This window comes from Schistocerca cancellata, chromosome 3, assembly GCF_023864275.1.
Source record: "Schistocerca cancellata isolate TAMUIC-IGC-003103 chromosome 3, iqSchCanc2.1, whole genome shotgun sequence".
In the NCBI taxonomy this organism is placed as follows: Eukaryota; Metazoa; Arthropoda; class Insecta; order Orthoptera; family Acrididae; genus Schistocerca; species Schistocerca cancellata.
Genome location: NC_064628.1, coordinates 575,084,250 through 575,110,296, shown reverse-complemented (window position 1 = coordinate 575,110,296; position 26,047 = coordinate 575,084,250). Strand labels below are relative to the sequence as shown.

The following is a 26,047-nucleotide window of genomic DNA, read 5'->3' as shown; positions in this document are numbered from 1 at the left end:
ACGTAAATAAATGTAACATATTGTGCATATATAGGAAATGAAATCCACTACCCTACAGCTACACTATTGATGACAAACAGCTGGAGACAGCATCTGTCATAAAATATCTAGAAGAAACTATCCAGAGCGACCTTAAGTGGAATGACCATATAAAACAGATAGTGGGAAAAGCACACACCAGACTCAGATTCATTGGAAGAATCTTAGGAAATGAAATTCATCTATGAAAGAAGTGGCGTATAAGGCACTTGTTCACCCGATTATTGAGTATTGGTCATCTATCTGGGATCCCTGTCAGATCGGATTGATAGAGGAGATAGAGAAGATCCAATGCAGCACATTTTGTCACAGGCTCTTTTAGCTGGTGAGAGAGAGTTACAGAGATGCTAAACGAACTTCACTGGCAGACATTTCAAGAGAGGTGTTGTGCAGCACAGAGATATTTACTATTGAAATTTCGGGACAGCACTTTTCAGGAGGAGTCAGACAACATATTACTTCCCCCCACACACATCTCGTGTATTGACCACAAGGAGAGAAATCGAGAAATTAGAGCCAATACAGAGGTTTACCGACTATCATTCTTCCCACACACTATTCATGAGTGGAAAGCGATTGGAGGGATCAGACAGTGTTACCAAAAGTACCCTCTGCTGCACACTATTTTGTGGCTTACAGAGTATGATGTAGATTTAGATGTAACATCATCTATGTAACACTTTAGGTAACAATGCCAAGACAGAACTTCACACCAGCACTAGTGGTTACAGGATAGGTGCAGTTTTACTAGAAATTCAGGAAGGTGATGGAAAGGTACCCTCCATGTCCAAGACGAGCAACTCTACAACCAAAATTGTCTTGCAGCTGTTGGGCTATATTTATTTTGCAAACTATTCACCACTGTGACAAACTGCTGTTCTCTATACTGGCTGACTAGCCTGAACAATTTGTCGGGTCAGGAAATGGACACTGAGGCTTCAGGAGAATGACGTCATGGTGGTATATGAAAGCAGATACAAACACAAGGATGCTGACTGACTTTTAAGTAATCATTTGCTGGAACACAGAAGTGTGGATGAAATCTCCATCACTGCTCCATTAAATGACACTGCTGCTGAACACAGGGAATATCCAGCACTGCTGGAAACCACAGACATCTTGAAGAAAGAAGACCTGACCAAAGGAGAATTCCATTTGATAAATGGAACATTGTGCAAAACGAACTATGATCAAATAGGGTGGAAATGGTTGCTCTTCATCTGGCTCGTCTATGGCCAGCCATCCTGAAGTAATACCATGATATTCCAACATCTGGGTTACTGAGATTCTGGATTTCATGAAGGCTAAGACAGAACAGACACAGGTACCACTGGTCATGTCTCTACCAATACGGTAAACATTTTTATTACTCTTTATTTCCTTCATGGCCACATATTGTTGTGGTAATTCTTCTCTAAATTGGTCAATGTAGTCTAACACCGTTTAGCAAACTAATTATTGAGTCAATAACTCAGATTCATGAGTTAGTTCAGCCCACATTTTTTTTATTTACCCTCCTTCCTCCTCATCGGTGACTCTTAATGACCATATCATTGCATTTTTAGTGTCAAAGCTAGCAGCGTTGTCTATAACTATAGTTTGTTCCATCCCTAAAATCCCATTCAGAATGTTTATTTGGCAACTCCTTCATTCAAAGTCATTTTTGGAGACTATAGATATTGTTGGAGTGAATTTACTCCCTCCAGTATCATTTGCAAGAAGTAGTTGTAGGTCAGAAACGCAAAATCACGTATAGTTGGAAGAAACAAGCTTGCTGCATATCTTGTATCAAGGTTTGCCTTGAATGGCTCTTGCATTATCTTCCTGAGTGCTCATAACTGTTTCCACATTTCCTTTTATGGCTAAATGAATTGTGACAAGCAATCCACCACACTGTTTTTCCTACGAGTAATTAACACGTGTATATATAGAAGACAGGAAGAACAAATATAAGCTCTCTACAATTCCAAAAAAGGTCTCACTATAGAGAAACTATGCTAATGTATGAACTCCAAAAGATCTAAGGAATGTTTATCACTGGGACTGAAAAGAGCTTTTGGACTGACTTGTTGAATTTTTCGTTTAAATCCTCCAATTACACCTTACCCTGACACGGTATTGTCACAACGTTATGCCCTGCACAATGCAATGTACTTATGTGCATATTTTGACTGTACTTGCAGTACCACCTCTGTACACAGTATAGGCATCAGAAAATGTTTCATGTAGAATAATTGCATCTAGCATGCAACTCATTATCTTTCAACAGTTTTTAAGTTTAATGCAATTGTAAAAATTTTGAACACACCCATTGACATTTGCCATGGCCTGATAACAGGTATGGACGTACTTATGTTCATATTATTATTATTATTATTATTATTATCTTTTTTTTTCCTCGGACTTAAGTCTGGTTAAAAATGGAACGTGACGCGGACCTCGGTCAAGCGTGACTTCCTTGTAACTGTATGGTATATGTTATATTGCATTTAGGAACTTTCGGGTCATTGAAAATGTATCAATAATTACAGATTTTTGTAGTTGTATATATATGTTTGGATGTAGCTGTATTGCATTGATGTACTGGTGGATATTGTGAGGTATGACTCCTGTAGTTGATAATATAATTGGTATAATGTTGACTTTATCCTGATGCCACATGTCCTTGACTTCCTCAGCCAGTTGGATGTATTTTTCAATTTTTTCTCCTGTTTTCTTCTGTATATTTGTTGTGTTGGGTATGGATATTTCAATTAGTTGTGTTAATTTCTTCTTTTTATTGGTGAGTATGATGTCAGGTTTGTTATGTGGTGTTGTTTTATCTGTTATAATCGTTCTGTTCCAGTATAATTTGTATTCATCATTCTCCAGTACATTTTGTGGTGTGTACTTGTATGTGGGAACGTGTTGTTTTATTAGTTTATGTTTTATGGCAAGTTGTTGATGTATTATTTTTGCTACATTGTCATGTCTTCTGGGGTATTCTGTATTTGCTAGTATTGTACATCCGCTTGTGATGTGATCTACTGTTTCTATTTGTTGTTTGCAAAGTCTGCATTTATCTGTTGTGGTATTGGGATCTTTAATAATATGCTTGATGTAATATCTGGTGTTTATTGTTTGATCCTGTATTGCAATCATGAATCCTTCCGTCTCACTGTATATATTGCCTTTTCTTAGCCATGTGTTGGATGCGTCTTGATCTATGTGTGGCTGTGTTAGATGATATGGGTGCTTGCCATGTAGTGTTTTCTTTTTCCAATTTACTTTCTTTGTATCTGTTGATGTTATGTGATCTAAAGGATTGTAGAAGTGGTTATGAAATTGCAATGGTGTAGCTGATGTATTTATATGAGTGATTGCTTTGTGTATTTTGCTAGTTTCTGCTCGTTCTAGAAAGAATTTTCTTAAATTGTCTACCTGTCCATAATGTAGGTTTTTTATATCTATAAATCCCCTTCCACCTTCCTTTCTGCTTAATGTGAATCTTTCTGTTGCTGAATGTATGTGATGTATTCTATATTTGTGGCATTGTGATCGTGTAAGTGTATTGAGTGCTTCTAGGTCTGTGTCACTCCATTTCACTATTCCAAATGAGTAGGTCAATACTGGTATAGCATAAGTATTTATAGCTTTTGTCTTGTTTCTTGCTGGCAATTCTGTTTTCAGTATTTTTGTTAGTCTTTGTCTATATTTTTCTTTTAGTTCTTCTTTAATATTTGTATTATCTATTCCTATTTTTTGTCTGTATCCTAGATATTTATAGGTATCTGTTTTTTCCATCGCTTCTATGCAGTCGCTGTGGTTATCCAATATGTAATCTTCTTGTTTAGTGTGTTTTCCCTTGACTATGCTATTTTTCTTACATTTGTCTGTTCCAAAAGCCATATTTATATCATTGCTGAATACTTCTGTTATCTTTAGTAATTGGTTGAGTTGTTGATTTGTTGCTGCCAGTAGTTTTTATTATTATTATTATTATTATTATTATTATTAGTAGTAGTAGTAGTAGTAGTAGTAGTAGTAGTAGTAGTAATGGTAGTAATAATAGTAGTAGTAGTAGTAGTAGTAGTAGTAGTATCATCATCATCATCATCATCATCATCATTTTATAATTAAGCTACAACTACTGTATTTACATTGACAGCGTCATCATCAGAATGGAAAGTAACACTGTATGTGTCTAATGGAAGTATCGAATAACCGCTGCTATCAAATAACACCCACAAATGAGAAAGCACGCACATGCCTGGAAACAGAGGCTTCATGTGTGTATTTGCATGTTGCATGTGCACATGTGTGTCTTTTGTTTGGTTTTAGTAGTATTTTTCACTGTACCTCTCTGCAACTCACAGCCTCCTCTATGCGGTAAGTAGTAATTTATTCTTTTCATATTAATGTTATTTGATCATAAAAATCTCCTCAGTAACCAGGAGTGGAACACCACCAACTGTGACTGAACCATTCATGGACAAACTAATAGGTGATGGACACAGATCACCATCCAACGATGTAAAAACTGCAAGAAATGTGACCTTGGTCAGACTGTGTTGTATAAAATGACAACCACCTGAATGAATTTCCAAAAAATTCTGGGTTGGGTATACATCAAAAACATTAAATGCTGAGCTCAAAAGAAATTGTGCTCAGCTGACTTGGGAATTTTTCACCCATTATACATGGGAGAGCACAGATATCCTTAAACCTATTGTGATGGAGGATGTACCCTGGGTGGCCCATTAAAAACTAAAAGTAAGAAGTAAATCAACTCAGGCAAGTTGACATATTCCAAATGGGTAAACAACCAAAACAATAATACAAACAAATAGAAAATAGAAGATACAAATTGACAGTCCAAGAAGTAATCCATGTGGACTTTCTTTTGGCTGGAACCGCGCTGCTGCTACGGTCACAGGTTCGAATCCTGCCTCGGGCATGGATGTGTGTGATGTCCTTAGGTTAGTTAGGTTTAAGTATTTCTACGTTCTAGGGGACTGATGACCTCAGAAGTTAAGTCCCATAGTGCTCAGAGCCATTTGAACCATTTTTCTTTTGGCCATAGACAAGCAACTTGGCTGACCAACATTTTTATTCTAAGTTAATCTAGAAAGGTCAGCAGAGTGTTTAAGACCCTCATGTTTCATGGGGCCATTCAAAATAAAATCTGAGAATGAACATGCTGACACACACACTACAAAAAAAATTGAGCTGTTCAGCAGTTTTTGTTGTGATATTTTGAACTATTCTGCCACAGCAAGAAGTGACTTCTATCTTTCCACCATTTAGGAATAGTACATGGGCAAGAAATTTTTCTTGACAGACCAGGTGCAGAGTACTGTGCATGATAATCTACAGAGTTTGCAGCAGGGGTGTGTGCCACAGCATTCAAAAGTTAGTACACTGCCTCACCAAGTGCTTGGAATTTAATGATGATGGCATTAAAAAAGTGGTATACATGCAGAACAAGTTGTGCAAGTTTCATGTATAAATATACATTTGTCTTAACATTTGGAATCACATTGTAGAAAACTTTCTTTTAACGACTACACCTTCTCCTACATAAAATCCAATGATGTAGTAGGTAATAAGCTCTAATTGATACTGAATATGAACACAGTCCCAGGTATTATCAAAAAAACTATAATGGATGTGGTGAGTGAGAGCCTGTATGAGGTATCCTTCATTGCTCATTGTCATATGGAGTATAAATGCACTTGTCATACATACAAGCAACTTTGAGCATCCCATAAATCAGGGCTTCCCAACGTGTGGTCCGCGGATCCCTCAGGGGTCCGCCGGCTCTTTCTAGGGGGCCTGCGGCCACCTTTCACCAAATAGTGTAAAATAATGAGTAAAATTATTCAATAAACATGTGAATATCAAATTTATCACTATTTTTTTCGTGTGAAAAACATGTGTACTTTTGCTTCAGGTCGTATCCCAAGCAGCCTTTATGGTTCCTAAGTGAGAACACATACACAGTTTAGTGCCGGAGAATGCGGCTTCTCTGATGGACCGTTTCGCAACAATACGGGGGTTGTTTGTGCGCTGGTTCACGGCGCTAGATGCGCTGAAACCTTTTACGCATGCGTGGGGTGAGCTTTGTCGACCAATCACAGCGCTCGCTGGAATGTATGCGGACCTAGGCATCATTAAATGTTAAAATTGCTTTGTCAGTGCAGTACCTATTTCATAAGTTGATTTTTGACCAGTTTATTACTTCTAACATGGATCGGTGGCTGAAGTCGGAATCATTGAAGAAGGATGCAGTTTCTCCATCGCCTTCACAACAAGGGAAGTTTCCAGTTGAATGAGGAGGGAGGACGACCAAAGGAAGAACAATCACAAGAAGCTCCACAGTCGGATTTATTATGTCAAAACGCTGCAAGTCGTCACTGGGTACACGGCACTTGCATTAAGAAGCTTTCAGTTCTCATGGGTTTCATTCTAAAATTTAAAGTTGCTGTGCTCTTGACTGACTAGGGGTCCGCCATGGATTTTCGACTGAAGAAGGGGTCCGCCAGTTGAAAAGTTGGGAAGCCCTGCCATAAATTATAAAAAGCAGAATTTTCCACAGATTCTCTGCACTCTTATTATCTATTGTCCATTCCATTCTTTGATAGATGAGTGTAATATTTCAGTTTCTTACATATGATTATCTGATTAGTCCTTTGCACTCAGCCAAATTGTAATGTAATTATACAATATAGGTTAGTTTAATGTATTCTCATTTTATTTAAGATCATTCAAAACGTTAATGTAACTGAAATGACAGAATGTACAGAAATGGACTGAATGAAATAACTCTAACTTAGCATGTTAATTAGTATTTTTTGGTATGGGCAATAACATTAATCTGTTACAAACCAAGAAAAGTTAATGCTGGGATACATGAAAATGTTAGAAAGGACAATCATTCTTTCTGCTGAGCCAGAAGAGTTCCACAATATAAAAGAAAAAACTGTCCAATTTTTTTCTGTCTTATGTCTTCTCTTTTTATCATTACCTATGATTGTCCTTTGACATCAGTTCCAGAATCTCATTTTTCTCCCACTTCTGAAGTGGAGTAAAGAAGTGGAACTAAAACTCTTCAGTTTTATTACTCCAGAATGAAGTATAGTAGTATACATTAGGCAAGACTGCTACAAAGCAAACAGAAGTAGTGCTAAGCCGTTAATATGAACACAGAAAAGAGCAATAACTTGATACACAGTTGGGGAAAAATTATAGTAAGTTAGTGTCATTTTCTAAATGCCTTTTTACAGCTCTTCATTTCTATTTGCTGAGTACTGTCCATCCATACACTTTTTAGTTTGACTTGTGAAACTGCACAATTATTTAAGCTTCTTAAAACACAGTTTTGGTGTTGATTTCTCACAGTCACAATTTTTTGGACACCATGATAAAACATGAACTGGATCATGTCAAAACGTAATAAAACTCTGCTACATCAAAACAGAAATTCTTACTTTGCAAGGAATCATTCACATGGAATTAAATTAAATATCTGCAGTACAGTATTAGTGAAATGAAAATGGTTTCATGGAATAATGTTTCAAGCAGTTTAGCAATAAAAGCTGCTCTAAACCACATGCAGAAAATTTAATCAAGGCTTATCAAAATGACATTCACAAAAACAGATACACTACTGACAATATATTAGTAATCAAAACAATAAATGAAAAAGTATGAAATGTAAACAAAAAAATACATTACTTGTTCATCAATTTTATGAAAGCTTTTGACTCCATACACAGTCAAAACCTTGGGAATGTAATGAAGGACTTGGCATTTCCAACTAAATTTACAAATCTTTGTAAAATGGTAACTACAGCCCCATAAAACAAGTCTACATCAGTCAATATAAATTATTATGGGATAAAAGACAAGTGCAATATTCCTTGACAATCAAAGTATGAAAATACCATCGGAAGTAGAGAATTGGCCCAATCTACTTCATGACACAAATCAAACTCAAGAACTTTATAATGTTGAGAAGCCTTATACTCAGCTTATCAGCTGGTCTGTCATATAGGTTCTGCAATTAGTGTTGTAAAAGTGAGGAAGCATACTCACTATACATAGATTACATAATACAGTGCAAAATGTACATTTAAAATATAAAAAATGTGATAGATACGAGAAAACTGTAATACTAGTAGCAGTACCATTTTAGGAAAAATCTTGCGAATTCTTAACTCCAAAGCACTACTGAGTTAAGGTGAAGAAGAAAGCAAAATGATGTTATGTGCTTCCAGAACCAATGTCAAAGAGAAAACTTGTTGAATCCTGAGGCACGATGCATGAAGGTTGCACTTTGCCCAACCAGACAATAAAAGGGCACTGACTGGTAACATAAATTGTTTTTTCTCTATAAGAAGTAATTCTTCAAAAGAATATTCAAAACAACCATGATGTAATTCATGATTTATACTGCCTGTCACTGTTGGTGTCAACGTGCACTGCGTGAACTCATTGCTGCCGGTACCTGTGTCCGATTCCTATCCCGTGCACCTGCTGCCTCTCCCACCCACTGCCACCCTCCGTGACATCATCAGGTTCCGAAACTGTATTAGTCAGCACAACGTACCTATACAGGTGTGTGTTTGTAGGGTAATGATGGGAGGGAGAAGGAGGGTGGAAGAGAGGGAGGGGGGCTTTAGCTCAAAAAAGGACTCATCCACGAGCTAGCAAGTTTTCTACTATCCAGCGACTTGTTACTTTTGCTCCTATATTATTTAAAATTTATGGAAGATTCCTGTGGTTCTTGGAGGAATATATATATATATATATATATATATACCTAAAAACAAAGATGATGCGACTTACCAAATGAAAGTGCTGGCAGGTCGACAGACACACAAACGAACACAAACATACACACAAAATTCAAGCTTTCGCAACAAACTGTTGCCTCATCAGGAAAGAGGGAAGGAGAGGGAAAGACGAAAGGATGTGGGTTTTAAGGGAGAGGGTAAGGAGTCATTCCAGTCCCGGGAGCGGAAAGACTTACCTTATGGGGAAAAAAGGACGGTATACACTCGCACACAGACACATATCCATCCACACATATACAGACACAAGCAGACATATTTAAAGGTCTTTAAATATGTCTGCTTGTGTCTGTATATGTGTGGATGGATATGTGTGTGTGTGCGAGTGTATACCGTCCTTTTTTCCCCATAAGGTAAGTCTTTCCGCTCCCGGGACTGGAATGACTCCTTACCCTCTCCCTTAAAACCCACATCCTTTCGTCTTTCCCTCTCCTTCCCTCTTTCCTGATGAGGCAACAGTTTGTTGCGAAAGCTTGAATTTTGTGTGTATGTTTGTGTTCGTTTGTGTGTCTGTCGACCTGCCAGCACTTTCATATGGTAAGTCGCATCATCTTTGTTTTTAGGTATATTTTTCCTTCATGGATTGTTTCCTTCTATATATATATATATATATATATATATATATATATATATATATATATATATATATATAAAAAGAAAGATGATGAGACTTACCCAACAAAAGCGCTGGCAGGTCGATAGACACACAAATAAACACAAACATACACACAAAACTCTAGCTTTCGTAACCAACGGTTGCCTCGTCAGGAAAGAGGGAAGGAGAAGGAAAGACAAAAGGATTGGATTTTAAGGGAGAGGGTAAGGAGTCATTCCAATCCCGGGAGCGGAAAGACTTACCTTAGGGGGAAAAAAGGACAGCCCTAAGGTAAGTCTTTCCGCTCCCGGGATTGGAATGACTCCTTACCCTCTCCCTTAAAACCCAATCCTTTTGTCTTTCCTTCTCCTTCCCTCTTTCCTGACGAGGCAACCGTTGGTTGCGAAAGCTAGAGTTTTGTGTGTATGTTTGTGTTTATTTGTGTGTCTATCGACCTGCCAGCGCTTTTGTTGGGTAAGTCTCATCATCTTTCTTTTTAAATATATTTTTCCCACGTGGAATGTTTCCCTCTATTATATTCATATATATATATATATATATATAGAGAGAGAGAGAGAGACACACACACACACACACACACACACACACACACACACACACACACACACACAATGTGATCTAGTTCAAAGTGTAGTGTGGGCTGTGTCAGTGTGAGTGGGGTAGTGCAGAGGTGTTAGCAGAGGTCAGTCTGGCCACGACACTAGCTGGCCACACAGTTTATCTGATCTGTTGGTGTGCGATTACTTTGTATGGTGAGGCTACAAATGTAAGGTGTATCACAAGAACCCTCATAATCTTCAAGAATATTTCACATGAGACTGCAGCAATTCCAGTAGTTCAGTTTCAATCTGCCTTCAGCAACTTGCTGACCAGGGCCCAAAAGTGCCAAGAGATGAATGGTGGTCACTTTCAACATCTCCTATAGTCAGGTTAGTACTGTATTTCATTTCCTCTGCTGCCTTTTTTTACCCTGGGACTCCATTCTCAAGGCCACTTTTATTTGCCCCATCCTGTATTAATAACTTGAAAACACAATAATATTTATTTAATAGTTCATTATGAACTTAGGCCATGATGTGTGGACTATCTGTTTAGTATTAAGTTAACTGATGATGGCCTAAGAAGCTGAAAGCCAGTTCATGATGAACTATTAAATAAATATTATTGTGAAACAACAGTACTTTGTATTCAAGTTATTACTTATTTAAAATTGTTAGTTGGAAATATTTATAACACTTAATACTAATTCTCTCCAGTCACACAGAAATTACCTAATTAGTAAACACTACATTTAACATTATTACTGCAGCTGTTTCACCAGACCACTGGAAAAATAAGTAAATAACATTTGGTGAAACTTTCAGTGAGCAGTTGTCTACGTTTAAATAATATAGAAGTAGCAATAATTATTGCACTCTTTGATAATGTCATCTAAAATAAATACAGAAAAACAGGATAAATGGTCAATGAAAGTATACTCACATTGATCTGGTTCTTTGTTGCAATTATTGTTATCTCATCCTCTGGATTCAAATGGGAAATTCGTTTTCTCCATTGGGTATCACCACTCTTCTGGAGTGCAGCTAACCTAAAAGGAAATCGCTTATTTAGTGGTGACCACTGGCACTGTAGGTAACTTTTATAACTCTTAAAGCATCAAAACTGCTACCAGTACACACTAGCTCTTTAATAATATACATTAAGAACTAGATAATAAACAAGCCATCTTTACTCTACAGTACAGATATAAATCACATTAGGATTTCCCTACATGATACTTCTTTTAGTGATTCATTCATGAATATTAGGTACTGTTGTGAAATTTGTATGAGATCTATGAAGAAAATGATTGCCACCAACAGGGCCAATGTTAAGACTAAATGAACTAGCCACATTGCAATTGGAAACGGTACATCCTGAGTGCTGTCTAATGCTTGAGAAAACTGCCTCTGTGTTTTCAGTCTGAGAATAATGGATAATACTTGAACTTTCATCCATGAAACCTATATCTATATGCTGAAGGCATTTCACAAAGAGGGCTACAAGATGATGATAACCTTATGGTGGCAACCAGTCACTACAGTCTTCCAGTTTCACAGTGTTGAAATCCAAATTACTCTAATTCCAACTCCTGAACCTGCACTGATGTAAAATCTAGGATATCATTATGGTATGATGATAATGTCATCAATTGCATTCACTTTATATGTTTTTGCAGCACAAAATCTGAACTCAAACTATCTGTTACCTATGCTCCCTAGTCAGTACCAATTGTTTTAAGCAATAAGAGGGCTCTAAAATTCATAGTGAGTGTTCATTTAGGCTTAATTTAAGGTGTATGGGATAGGTGTTTCACAAAGAGCAGTCTGTGCAATACATCTAAGACACTCAACATGAATGATCTACATACACTGACACAACACCGAGGAGTAGTTGTGCGACAAACGGAAGTTGTTAGGTGAGTTTCTACATCTGAAAGATGATGTCTTTTCAACTATCATGCCAAATTAATAATAATGGCGCTAGTAGTGCCACTATGAGCATGCAAATCAGGTTTGCATTAAAAACGTGCTGCAATGGTCACGCGCGATTGTTACTTTTCAGATTGGATACAGTGAGTTGATGTTAGTCAAGAATACCCTTAAGATGACAAAGATGTTATCATAAACACCTCAATGAGTTTGAAAAAGCTGGCTGTACCTTCTGCAGTACTGCAGAAATGCTGGCAGCAGCAGTCATGAGAATGTACAGTCACAAGAAGACTGGGCTCTGGACAGTCATGTGGCACTACCGAGAGAGAACACCATCATGTTCAGCATCTGGCCCTGCCACTTCATACTGTAACTGCAGCAGCAGTTGGTCCCAGAGTGACACAATGAACTGTTAAAAAGTAGTTACTTCAAGAATTCTTCTGAGCCAGATGCCCTGTACCGCGCATTCCACCGACCTCAAAACACTGCCATTCGAGACTTCAGTTGTGTCGAATGAGAGCTCATTGGAAGGCAGGGTGGTGTCTGTTGTGTTTTCTGATGAAAGCTGTTTCTGCCTCTGTGTCTGCGACAGCCATGTGTTATAAAGAAATCAGTTGAGGGACTGCAACCATCCCACCTGTATGTTAGACACACTGGACCTACACCTGGAGTTGCGGTGTGGGGTGCAATTTTGTACGGCAGCAGGAATATTCTCACGGTTATCCCACACACCCTGACCAGAAAACTGTGCATCAGTCTGGTGATTCAACCTGTCCAGGTGGTGTTTTCCAAAAGGATAACTCTTACCCACATACTTCTGTTGTAACCCAACATGTCCTGCACAGTGTCGACATGTTGCCTCCACCTGTTTGATCACCAGATCTGTCACCAGTTGGCACGTCTGTGACATCAGTGGACAACAACTCCAGAATCATCCACGACCAGCATTAACTGTCCCTGTGTTGACCGACCAAGTGCAACAGGCAAGGGACTCCATCCCACAAATTGACATCTGGCACCTGTACGATGCAATGCATGCACATTTCCATGCTCGCATTCAATATTCTTGCGGATACACCGACTATTAATGTACCAGCATTTCACACTTCCAATTCCTTTTCTCACACTCACATTAACGTGTAAATTTGCAATGTTAATCACTTAAATATGATACCTGCATAAATACATTCCTGAAATTACATTATTCTACACTAATTTTTTTGGTGGTACAATTTTTTTTTTTCGTCAGTGTATATACGCTGCAAACTACAGAAGAGCATGGCAGAGGATACGTGACAAGGAATGGCATTTTAGGGTTCCTACCCATCCTAATTGCGTATTAAGCACAGGACGAATGACAGGTTAAATGTCACTGTGAAAACTGTAGTTGGTCTAATTTAGTCTTCACGGTCCCTATGAAAGCAATACATAGGTGACTGAATAGCTCTCTATTTTTTTATTTAATGTTTGTTGTGAGATTCTGTAAGTAGACTTTTGGAGGAAAATTTGTGTCATCTTCAAGGTTCTGCCAGTTACTTTACAGTGACTGTATACCATGAGAATGGCATGCAAGAATTAAAGAGGTAACACTTGCTGGTGGATATTTAGCAGTAAGGCATACTGAGTTTGTATGGTTATATTAACAATAAAAGGGCTTAAACGTACCTATCCTATGAGGGTCATACAACATATACAGGGTGGTCCATTGATCGCGACAGGGCCAAATATCTCACGAAAACGAAAAAACTACAAGGAATGAAACTTGTCTAGCTTGAAGGGGGAAACCGGATGGCGCTATGGTTGGGCCGCTGGATAGCGCTGCCATAGGTCAAACGGATATCAGCTGCGTTTTTTTTTAAATAGGAACCCCCATTTTTATTACATATTTGTTCAGTACGTAAAGAAATATGAATGTTTTAGTTGGACCACTTTTTTCGCTTTGTGATAGATGGCGCTGTAATAGTCACAAACATATGTCTCACACTTTTAGACGAACAGTTGGTAACAGGTAGTTTTTTTTTAATTAAAATACAGACCGTAGGTACGTTTGAACATTTTATTTCGGTTGTTCCAGTGTGATACATGTACCTTTGTGAACTTATTTCTGAGAACGCTTGCTGTTACAGCGTGATTACCTGTAAATACCACATTAATGCAATAAATGCTCAAAATGATGTCCGTCAACCTCAATGCATTTGGCAATACGTGTAACGACATTCCTCGCAACAGCGAGTAATTCGCCTTCCGTAATGTTCGCACATGCATTGACAATGAGCTGACGCATGTTGTCGGTGGGTCACGATAGCAAATATCCTTCAACTTTCCCCACAGAAAGAAATCCGGGGACGTCATGTTGGAAGTACATCGCCATTCTGTAATGCAGTGAAACATCTTGTAGTAACACCGGCACAACATTACGTAGGAAATCAGCATACATTACACCATTTAGATTGCCCTCGATAAAATGGGGGCCAATTGTCCTTCCTCCCATAATGCCGCACCATACATTAACCCGCCAAGGTCGCTGATGTTCCACTTGTCGCAGCCATCATGGATTATCCGTTGCCCAACAGTGCATATTATGCCGGCTTACGTTACCGCTGTTGGTGAATAACGCTTCGTCGCTAAATAGAACGCGTGCAAAAAATCTGTCATCGTTCCGTAATTTCTCTTGTGCCCAGTGGCAGAACTGTACACGACGTTCAAAGTCGTCGCCATGCAATACCTGGTGCTTAGGAGTGCAGTCGATGTTGATGTAGCATTCTCAACACCGACGTTTTTGAGATTCCCGATTCGCGCACAATTTGTCTGCTACTGATATGCGGGTTAGCCGCAACAGCAGCTGAAACACCTACTTGGGCATCATTATTTGTTGCAGGTCGTGGTTGACGTTTCACATGTGGCTGAACACCTCCTGTTTCCTTAAATAACGTAACTATCCGGCGATAGGTCCGGATACTTGGATGATGACGTCCAGGGTACCGAGCAGCATACATAGCACACGCCCGTTGGGCATTTTGATCTGAATAGCCATACATCAACACGATATCGACCTTTTCCGCAATTGGTAAACGGTCCATTTTGACACGGGTAATGTACCACAAAGCAAATACCGTCCGCACTGGCAGAATGTTACATGATACCACGTACTTATACGTTTGTGACTATTACAGCGCCATCTACCACAAAGCGAAAAAAGTGGTCCAACTAAAACATTCAAATTTCTTTACGTACTACTCGAATATGTAATAAAAAGTGGGGTTCCTATTATTTAAAAAAAAAAAAACGCAGTTGATATCTGTTTGACCTATGGCAGCGCCATCTAGCGGGCCAACCGTAGCACCATCTGGTTTCCTCCTTCAAGCTAGACGAGTTTCGTTCTTTGTAGTTATTTTCGTTTGATGCTTATTTCGTGAGATACTTGGCCCTGTCACTATCAATGGACCACCCTGTATATGGTGTTGCAATGGGTAGTAATGGTTGACTACCAGAGCTCTGCGACAAACTCTTTTGTTTGTGGATCAAGCTTGTACAGTGTCCCTCTCCCCATGTCCCTTGTGAGGAGTGGCTTTTTGTAACAGCATCCCTCACCAAGTCATGGGTTTGTGGTTGTTTGCGAGTGGACTGTGAAGAATTCATTACAACCACAAAAATATGAATCTGAAACAGAAGGTCCAGCTGCAAATGTTTTAACAGGTCCACTATACAGTTTTACCTGTTTACATTTTGATCAACATGCACACCTAGATGTTTTTCTGCCTCATTTATTACGTCTTGTTGGTGTGTGTGGTGGTCTTCAGTCCTAAGACTGGTTTGATGCAGCTCTCCATGCTACTCTATCCTGTGCAAGCTTCTTCATCTCCCAGTACCTACTGCACCCTACATCCTTCTGAATCTGCTTAGTGTATTCATCTCTTGGTCTCCCTGTACGATTTTTACCCTCCACGCTGCCCTCCAATACTTGTTGGTATACTAGGTTAATAGGAGGTGGCATATTTTTGACAATATAAAAGTGGACGAGATGGATCCCCCCTCAAGTTTAAAGGTATCCCACTTGTGCAAAACCAATCAGAAACTTGCCAAAAATGTTCATGTACAATTTTCCCTGTTATCAGCTGCACACCTTATCGAACCACGTGGGACTCCCATAGTAACTCCTCTCCACGCGTATGATTGCGTCCCTCTCCGTATTACCCCAACAGCCTGCAAAAATGATGCGCCCTGCTTTACCGAGAAACTCGCAATCCAGTCGAAAATTTTCTTTTCTACCCCTTTTGGCGCATTTTTGTTTAAAAAAGATGATGATCGGTACGATCTGCGTGGGTTGGCAGTCGACGAAGTGCTGGTGTGAGCGGTGACGGGCGCACCTGTCGGCGATGGAGGCGCCGGACAAGTGGTGCAGGTCGGCGGCCATGGGCTGCGTGCTGCTGCGCTGCAGGCCGGCGGGGGCGGCGGGCGGCGTGGCCGGCGCCTGCTGGACGCACGGCTGGCTGCGGCTCTTGGCCAGCGCCGGGCCCGCGGGCGGCAGCTGCTCCCCGGCCGGCTGGCTCGACGAGCCCGACCTGCGCACCGGCCACGAAACGTCAATGACACACCGAGTGCACAAGTTACAGTTCTTACGCTACTGCAGTTACGCACCGTCAAAAGTAAAATCAGTTTACAACACCTTCTTACACTGATTGCATTACTGCACTAGTCAGATTTTATGTAACAAGTTATTTGTTGTCAATAATCCTTTCCATAAATATTACGAAAATATGCGGGCAAGAAAAAAACAGTTCCAGGATTTTCCGGTTACAAAATACCGTACACTTTTTCTCGGATGAAAATACACTATACCCTGCGTGAAAGTACATTTTTTTCCGTGTTAAGTGACATACACAAGGGTGATTCAAATGAGAACCTTTCAAGTACCATAAAACTTGGAAAAGTTGTGTGATTAAGTTGGTAGGTGGCAGTAGTCTTCCTTGAGGTTCACAAAGTGACCGATAGGTGGCAGGGTGATGCTACAACGCAGGACAACATGGCTGCCCCGCTGTCAACAAGCACCGCGATTGCGCAACTATCTGTGATGCGTTTTTTTTTTTTTTTTTTTTTTTTAATGTAGTGAAGGTTTCACACCAATCGGAATTCATCCCAGAATGATGGCACACTGCATTGATACGTGTTTGTCGTTGCAGCAAGTATCAAGTGGTGTAGGAAGTTTAAAGCGTTGTAACTTCTGTGAAGCATCCCCCACGACCGGGGCACGCTCATCGACAGTGGCTGACGAGAATATTCCGTAAGTGGAGGAGAATAGACGCGTAACGCTTTACGAAGCAGCCATACGTTTGAAGATTATTACTGATTCAGAGCAAAATGTTGTTCACAATGTACAACGCTTCAGTAATGGGTCTGCAAGATGGATGCCACATCACTCGACTGCCGAACTGAAATACCATCACGTCGATGGCTGCGAAGAGCTTTTGCATCATTTCCACGTCGAAAGTGACGCGTTTCTGGGAAAAAATTGTTACAGGCGATGAGACTAAGGTCCACTGTCACCACCAGAAACAAAAAGGACAATCGAGGAATGACGCCACATCTCATCTCCGGCACTCGACCGTCTGCTGGAAAAGTCCCGTTCGTTCTCTTCTGAGATGTGAATGGAGTGATTTTGGAGCATTACAAGGCTAAGGGAGTGACGATAGCCAGTACTTCTAATTCAGACGTGCTGGAAAGTTAACTTCAGGAGTAAACGACCCGAACTTCTGACTTCGAGAGTATTGCCACAGCTTGACAACGCCTGACTGCAAACAGCCCATAAGACAGTTGAGACTATTCAGTAAATTAAATTTGAATGTTTGGTACATCCTCCTTTCTCACTCTGGTACATCGTCCTTGAATGTTTGGTACATCCTCCTTTCTCACTCTGGTACATCGTCCTAACTCACTAGACCTTGCTCCTAGTGATGTTCACCTGTTCGGCATACTGAAACGTGCAATGGGAGGCAGGCATTTCAGAAGCAATGGAGAGGTGAGAACAGAGCTGTACGACTGTCTACACACACAATCAAAAGAATTCTTTCATCATGGTATCTATGAACTTCCGAAGTGGTGGAATACGTATATTCAACTTCAGGGAGGCTAAGTGGAAAAATGGCATGTAAATTTTATGTTCATTGCAACAATTAAAAACATTACAGCACTTTTAAGACTTTCATTTGAATCACCCTTCTACTTTTCTTTGGAGCTGTAAAAGCTGTCGATCCTTTGAAATATATAGATTTCATACACCGGCGCAGAACTTCCCGACACACTAAGATACGATACCCAGCAAAAAAACAGCGCGTTTGGGAAAGATCTTTGATGCACATCAACAGGTACACTGCAACTTTTCGTATTACAGAAGTATGAATACGAATTGCACCAAATACAGCATGGTACCTTCCCAAGCACTGAGATCGACACAGCGATGCACTTTTGCCAGTTATTCCTAGCTCACGTCACGTGATCTCGCCAGGTAATGACCAACAGATATTCAGAGCGTAGGATAGACACATGATATAGTCAGCCAATAGCAACTTTATTGTTAATTAGCGCGAAACACGAATAGGAACAGTTAATGGTTTAAATTAATGTACATACACTACAGATGCAAGAACAGTTAAGGTACCACGTAAATATTGGTCTTTTTTTAGTGTGTGTTAATGTTTAGGCTAAGATATATCAAACACAAATTTGTCAGTTAAGTTTCAAGCAGTGGCATAAATGGCTGGTCTCCTGCGCTCAAATTTTTTGTAAGTGACTGTCGTCAAAGTGTTAAGTTTTTGAATGAGAATCAAACGCTCCACGTTATAAAATTCATTGCCCTTTCTTACACGTAACGTAAGTCATCGTTTTAGACGTGGCTGCACTTCAACAACGGTTGCAGTATAGCAGGAGAGCAAGACAGCCGACCAGATGCAATTAATGGTGCTTTTCAATTAACCTTAACCGTGGGTTCAATGTATTTAAACCCGTCTTCCTCAGAAGGGCAAGAAACAAACTTCGCATTAGCAAACAGTCAGTTAGTAAGGCGGTCTAACATTACATGAAATGTGTCGGCAACGATCTGTACATCCATTTGTAAAGGTATCCATTTGTAAAAGTAGAGGCCTCTAAAATTAAGGACTTGTCCATCAGTAAAATCAATCACATGAAGTGCCAGACCACATTAAGAGCTACAAGCGGACTCACGAGTCGGCATGTAGCTCTTAACGTAGTCTGGCATTTTATGTGATTGATTTAGATTGTAGCCGACTGGTGGGTTGATTTATTCACCTGCTGTAATTCATCTTGCGTAAAAGGAAATTTGTTTTGAAAGTAAAGCTTTTGAAACCACCATTCGCAGTAGTTCTCCGCGACCTGTTAGAAACGTAAACAGTTTTGACGTCAGTTTCATCGAAAGCAGTTCGTTGTTACTAAGTATTGCACCGACTTCGTCCGAAAGCCTTTGATACATTTTGTTGTCGGCAGACGCTTCTGTGTGCACTGTGTTTTTTACAAATGGCTTTTTTTCCCTCTGAAACTAATTTTTTTTATGTTACTCTCCCTTTCATGTTTTACTGCTGCAGTATTATTCTGCAGTAGCGGGCTAAAGTAAAATTCTTTGTTAAAGTATCAAATCTTACCATTCAAAATTACAAAAATTTATCTGAAAACTAAAACAATGAAAATTTTCGGGTTTTTCGCAGTTCTTCCGGGGCGTGTACACCCTGATTACGTATATTCCACATCTCCTAAACTGCAGGACCAGACTTGGTACACATATCACTTACTGTTTGGAAAGAATCACTACAATGTTAAGGAAGGAGGTGGAAAAAAAGTGGGGCAGTATAGCCCACGACGCGCAAGTACCCATACTTTCGTCATCGGGTATTTGAGAAAGAGACCACGTAGATACTTTCAACAAAATTTACAAACAATTTTAAACCTTTACGAAACTCGTTCTCGATGACGACCCCCCACACAATGATGAAATAAGTTTACCACTTACTCCGTTTTCGCTGTTCATGCAGTAAAACTGTCGCATTAAGCATGATGTTTTAATTTATTACTTCTTTGCTACTAACTGCATTTGCCACAGATTTCTCAGTCAGTATCCAGATATATCGCGGAATGTACCTACAGAATTATATCCTTGTACGAAACACAGTTCATGAGACTTCAAATACTGACCTGCGTGAAAAACTGTAGCATAATGCATGACGTTTAAACTGAAGAAAACTGCAAAAATGTGGGAATTTAAGGAGATGGGACCTGGATAAACTGACTAAACCAGAGGTTGTACAGAGTTTCAGGGAGAGCATAAGGGAACAATTGACAGGAAGGGGGGTAAGAAATACAGTAGAAGAAGAATGGGTAACTCTGAGGGATGACGTAGTGAAGGCAGCAGAGGATCAAGTAGGTAAAAAGATGGGGGCTAGTGGAAATCCTTGGGTAACAGAAGAAATTTTGAATTTAATTGATGAAAGGAGAAAATATAAAAACGCAATAAGTGAAGCAGGCAAAAAGGAATACAAACGTATCAAAAATGAGACCGACAGGAAGTGTAAAATGGTTAAGCAGGGATGGCTAGAGGACAAATGTAAGGATGTAGAGGCTTATCTCACTAGGGGTAAGATAGACACTGCCTACAGGAAAATTAAAGAGACCTTTGGAGAAAAGAGAGCCACTTGTATGAATATAAAGAGCTCAGATGGAAACCCAGTTCTAAGCAAAGAAGGGAAAGCAGAAAGGTGGAAGGAGTATATAGAGGATCTATACAAGGGCGATGTACTTGAGGACAATATTATGGAAATTGAAGAAAATGTACATGAAGATGAAATGGGAGATGCGATACTGCGTGAAGAGTTTGACAGAGCACTGAAAGACCTAAGTCGAAACAAGGACCCGGGAGTAGACAACATTCCATTAGAACTACTGACGGCCTTGGGAGAGCCAGTCCTGATAAAACTCTACCATCTGGTGAGCAAAATGTATGAGACAGGCGAAATACCCTCATACTTCAAGAAGAATATAATAATTCCAATACCAAAGAAAGCAAGTGTTAACAGATGTGAAAATTACCGAACTATCAGTTTAATAAGTCACAGCTGCAAAATACTAACGCAAATTCTTTACAGACGAATGGAAAAACTGGTAGAAGCCGATCTCGGGAAGATCAGTTCGGATTCCGTAGAAATGTTGGAACACGTGAGGCAATACTGACCCTACGACTTATCTTAGAAGCTAGATTAAGGAAAGGCAAACCTACATTTCGGGCATTTGTAGACTTAGAGAAAGCTTTTGACAATGTTGAAAGGAATACACTCTTTCAAATTCTAAAGGTGGCAGGCGTAAAATACAGGGAGCGAAAAGCTATTTACAATTTGTACAGAAACCAGATGGCAGTTATAAGAGTCGAGGGGCATGAAAGGGAAGCAGCGGTTGGGAAGGGAGTGAGACAGGGTTGTAGCCTATCCCCGTTGTTATTCAATCTGTATATTGAGCAAGCAGTAAAGGAAACAAAAGAAAAATTCGGAGTAGTATTAAAGTCCATGGAGAAGAAATAAAAACTCTGAGGTTCGCCGATGACACTGTAATTCTGTCAGAGACAGCAAAGGACTTGGAAGAGCTGTTGAACGGAATGGACAGTGTCTTGAAAGGAGGGTTAAGATGAACATCAACAAAAGCAAAACGAGGATAATGGAATGTAGTCGAATTAAGTCGGGTGATGCTGAGGGAATTAGATTAGGAAATGAGACACTTAAAGTAGTAAAGGAGTTTTGCTATTTGGGGAGCAAAATAACTGATGATGGTTGAAGTAGAGAGGATATAAAATGTAGACTGGCAATGGCAAGGAAAGCGTTTCTGAAGAAGAGAAATTTGTTAACATCGGGTATAGATTTAAGTGTGAGGAAGTCGTTTCTGAAAGTATTTGTATGGAGTGTAGCCATGTATGGAAGTGAAACATGGACGATAAATAGTTCGGACAAGAAGAGAATAGAAGCTTTCGAAATGTGGTGCTACAGAAGAATGCTGAAAATTAGATGGGTAGATCACATAACTAATGAGGAGGTACTGAATAGAATTGGGGAGAAGAGGAGTTTGTGGCACAACTTGACAAGAAGAAGGGACCGGTTGGTAGGACATGTTCTGAGGCATCAAGGGATCAAAAAATTTAGCATTGGAGGGCAGCGTGGAGGGTAAAAATCGTAGAGGGAGACCAAGATATGAATATACTAAGCAGATTCAGAAGGATGTAGGTTGCAGTAAGTACTGGGAGATGAAGAAGCTTGCACAGGATAGAGTAGCATGGAGAGCTGCATCAAACCAGTCTCAGGACTGAAGACAACAACAACAACAACAACAAAGCATTGAGCTGCGTGAAACTGAAACTGCAGGGCGAAATTTGCTACAGGTACAGGTGAAATGTGTGTATAAATACATGTGAAATGTGTCAAATAAACATAAATTTGACATGTGCGCTTGAGGGCAAAGCCACAGGCAAAAAGCTCATTATAAACCCCTGGAATGATTTAGCCAAATTTCGTACACATGTTAACTACGATCTGGAAAGAAATACTTTGGGGGTCAGAACCACCAGCATCCTACTCGGATGAGCGTGGTAGCATGTTGAGAGAAAAGAGGGTGAGATGGGCGGGGGGGAGGGGAAGAGATGGTCAGAGTGAAGGCGAGGAGGATAAGGACAGAGAGAAGAGCAGGAGGAGAGTGTGTGGGGGGGGGGGGGCGGGGCGGAGCAGAGAGTGAGCGAAGGAGAAGATGGACAGAGATGAGAGGGACTAAAATAAAATTCGAATAAAAAGATACCCGGGTAATGCCGGATGCTGGAACCACATACAGCAATCGGTTCCACTGAGAAATTCATCAACGAAAGAGAAGAAGTTGACACTAACAAATATTTTAGGTGATGTTTTGTCGAAAATTGGCGTGGCAAGACCGCGGCTACTTTTGTAGAGGTTAATTCTTACACTAATGTAGGAACAGCGAACAACCACTGTTAATAATGCTATTTAGTAGGGATAAATAAGCGCCATAGTGCTCTCAAATTGAGAGGTTCATTCTCAAACGGCAGTTCACATTTAAAATTACATAATTGTGTACATGTGATACTTGCTGATTTTGGCAAAAGTGCCTAGAGTTTGCTGGGCCCTACAACAATAAACGACGTAAGCAATAAGGAGAATTTTACTGTCGGCGAACCTAACAACGAATTACAAGAACGTAATCAACTTCGTAAGATAAGTAGCACAACACTAATGCAGTTCTTATCTTCTGAAGTTGTTTAACTTGTTATAACTTAGTGTTAGAATAATGGACACCTCTCTGGACCCAATTAAGTGATTTCAAATATTTGTGAAGATTATTCTTATTTATAGTATCGATTCCAAGAACTGTGCTGGTTTGGAAGAGAGATTTATTACTAATGACAAATTTCTTTAAGAAATAAATATATTAGAAAGCATTAGCTAATATCCTCAGTTCCTTGAACAGGAGTCCGTAGGACGTTCTGTACTCGACACCGCAGATAATTCGCACCTCGTGTTTCCTTTAGCTTGGTTTGATGAAATGATCCCGTATGACTAGAATGAATGAAAGTAAGCAAAATATGCATCTATGTCTGATGCGATATGCATTCCAAATTTTTTTCTCACTTGGGAGGTTCTGTTGTATGCTCCTACCAAGTGAATTTATTTTCAAGTTGTAATCTCACGAATGTAGCACCGTCAGTCATTTCTGTCTGCTTGCTGTCATATTTCAGATATTTGCAGGGAAGAAACCTCTCAACTTTGAACCGCATATAGTGTCTTTTCAAAGTTAAGTGACAAAGAAGTGGCTAGGGACCTTTTATTAATATCCATTACCAGATTTCTCAAAAACTGTACTTGATTTATTATTAACTGGGTCCATCTTCTTTCTCATCATGTTCGTGACTGGCTTATTTTTTATGACTAATTTTGTCTTGCGCCTCAGTGAATAAAGCGAAAAATTTCAAGCAAATGTTGTTGAGTTATTAGTAGCAATCAACGCGGACATGTTAATCCTACACTAAACAACGCTGAGCCTATCACTGGCATATGATGTTGAGATATGGTATTTATACCATGCAATTCACCTGCTAATTACACTTTCGTGAGGTTGGTTTATCATACAGTGATCGGCGCCGTCAGACAAAACCACAAGCTTCCAGTCGTTCGGTGTCACATTTCCCTTATCACCCTTCTTCCCTGTGCCCTCATAGTACCTACACCGTCTGTAAGTTCACTCAAAATAGCCCATGCTCCAGTTCTTCACAGTATATTTGATTTCCTCACAAAGTTGGTTGGAAATATTCCTCCACAGTTCAAAAGAAACAGTGATGTACAATACCAGAAAAACACGACATTCATTGCTCTACATTAAGATTGTCTTTAGCACAGAAATAGGTGTACATTGCTGCCCCCAAAATTTTTGATCACTTGTCCAATGATATGAAATGTCTGGCACTCAATAAAGTTGCATTTGAAAACAAACTGAAAACTTTTCTCCTTGACAACGCCACTTATTCCGTAGAAGAATTTCTATTTTTGTAACATGTGAAAGGTGGCACGGGCAGAAATTTAACCCACATTCATGTGTATATTTTTAAAAAATTGTAAATGTACATCGTGTGGCCATATTTACATAATGACTGCGTAAAGTGAATGTAAAATGGCTTTCTCCACATCATCATGATTAATCGTACAGGTTATCCACGGAAAACGAAATTAACTAACTAACTAACATGCATTTGCCTTTATGAAAAGTAAACGCACCAGACAGATGGTTCTAATGTTGCATTTGATAATGGGTGCAAGACCTACTAAAACAAAACACATTTTCTTGTGATTTGTCTGCGTAGAAAATGCGTTCAGTAATGTGAAGCGGAACAAGATGTTCGAAATCCTCGTAAAATTATCTACACTTTATACGGGAAGACGGGTAATACATATTACGTACAAAAACTACGGAGAAGAATAAGAATGGAAACCAAATAATAAGGGTGTAAGCCTGGGATATCTCTTGTACTGTCCAAACCGTATATCGAAGCTGCGAGGAAGGAAATCGAAAAAGGTACAGAAATGGGATTCACATTCAGCGCGAAGAGGCATTAACGATATGATTTTCTGATGATATTGCTATTCTCAGAGAAAATGAGGAAGAGATACCAGGAATTTTGAACGGAATGATGTCTAATACGGATTGATAGTAAACCGAGGAAAGACGAAAGTAATCAGAAGTTGCAAAATGAGATTAGCAATATACGTAACATCAAAATTGTAGACGAAGTGAAGGAATTCTCATACCTTGGAAGCAAAATATCGCGCTAGTGAGGATAACATAACAAACGTATTAGTGCAGGCAAAGGGTGCATTTCTGGTATGAAATACAAACCTTAACTTTAGAATAAAATTTGTGGTTAGGTACGGCAAGAACACAGCATTGTATGCAAGCGAATTATGAACCATGGAAAAACTGGAAAAGAAGAAAATCAGAGTGTGTGAGATGTGGTGTTACAAGATTATGCTAAAAATTAAGTGGCTTGATAACGTTAGAAATGAGTGGAAAACATTCAATAGAAGAACACGATGATGAGACACAGGTGAAGACATCAGGGAATAATTTCCATTGTGCTAGACGATGTCGTAGAGGGTGAGAGCCGTATGGTAACGCTGAGGCTGGAATATATCCAACATGTAACTGAGGGCATGAGATTTAAGTGCTACGCCAGGATTAAGAGTTTGAAAGTTGTCCTGTCTAAAAATAACGCTGAAGTGTGTGTGTGTGTGTGTGTGTGTGTGTGTGTGTGTGTGTGTGTGTGAGCCGGCCGAAGTGGCCGAGCGGTTCTAGGCGCTACAGTCTGGAACCACGCGACCGCTACGGTCGCAGGTTCGAATCCTGCCTCGGGCATGGATGTGTATGATGTCCTTAGATTAGTTAGGTTTAAGTAGTTCTAAGTTTTAGGGGACTGATGACCTCAGAAGTTAAGTCCCATAGTGCTCAGAGCCATTTTGTGTGTGTGTGTGTGTGTGTGTGTGTGTGTG

At 39.7% G+C, this 26,047-nt stretch overlaps 1 protein-coding gene across 1 annotated transcript in view; it reads right to left on the bottom strand.

The window, feature by feature from the left end:
* Window positions 1–26,047, bottom strand: part of LOC126175422 (uncharacterized) — a 581,488-nt gene that overhangs the window by 155,806 nt on the left and 399,635 nt on the right. Inside the window, exons 11-12 of the mRNA XM_049922221.1 lie at window positions 16,328–16,522; window positions 10,972–11,077 (exon numbers count right to left, since the gene is read on the bottom strand). Of these exons, the coding sequence (XP_049778178.1) occupies window positions 10,972–11,077; window positions 16,328–16,522 (301 nt within the window). The remainder of the gene's footprint in view (window positions 1–10,971; window positions 11,078–16,327; window positions 16,523–26,047) is intronic.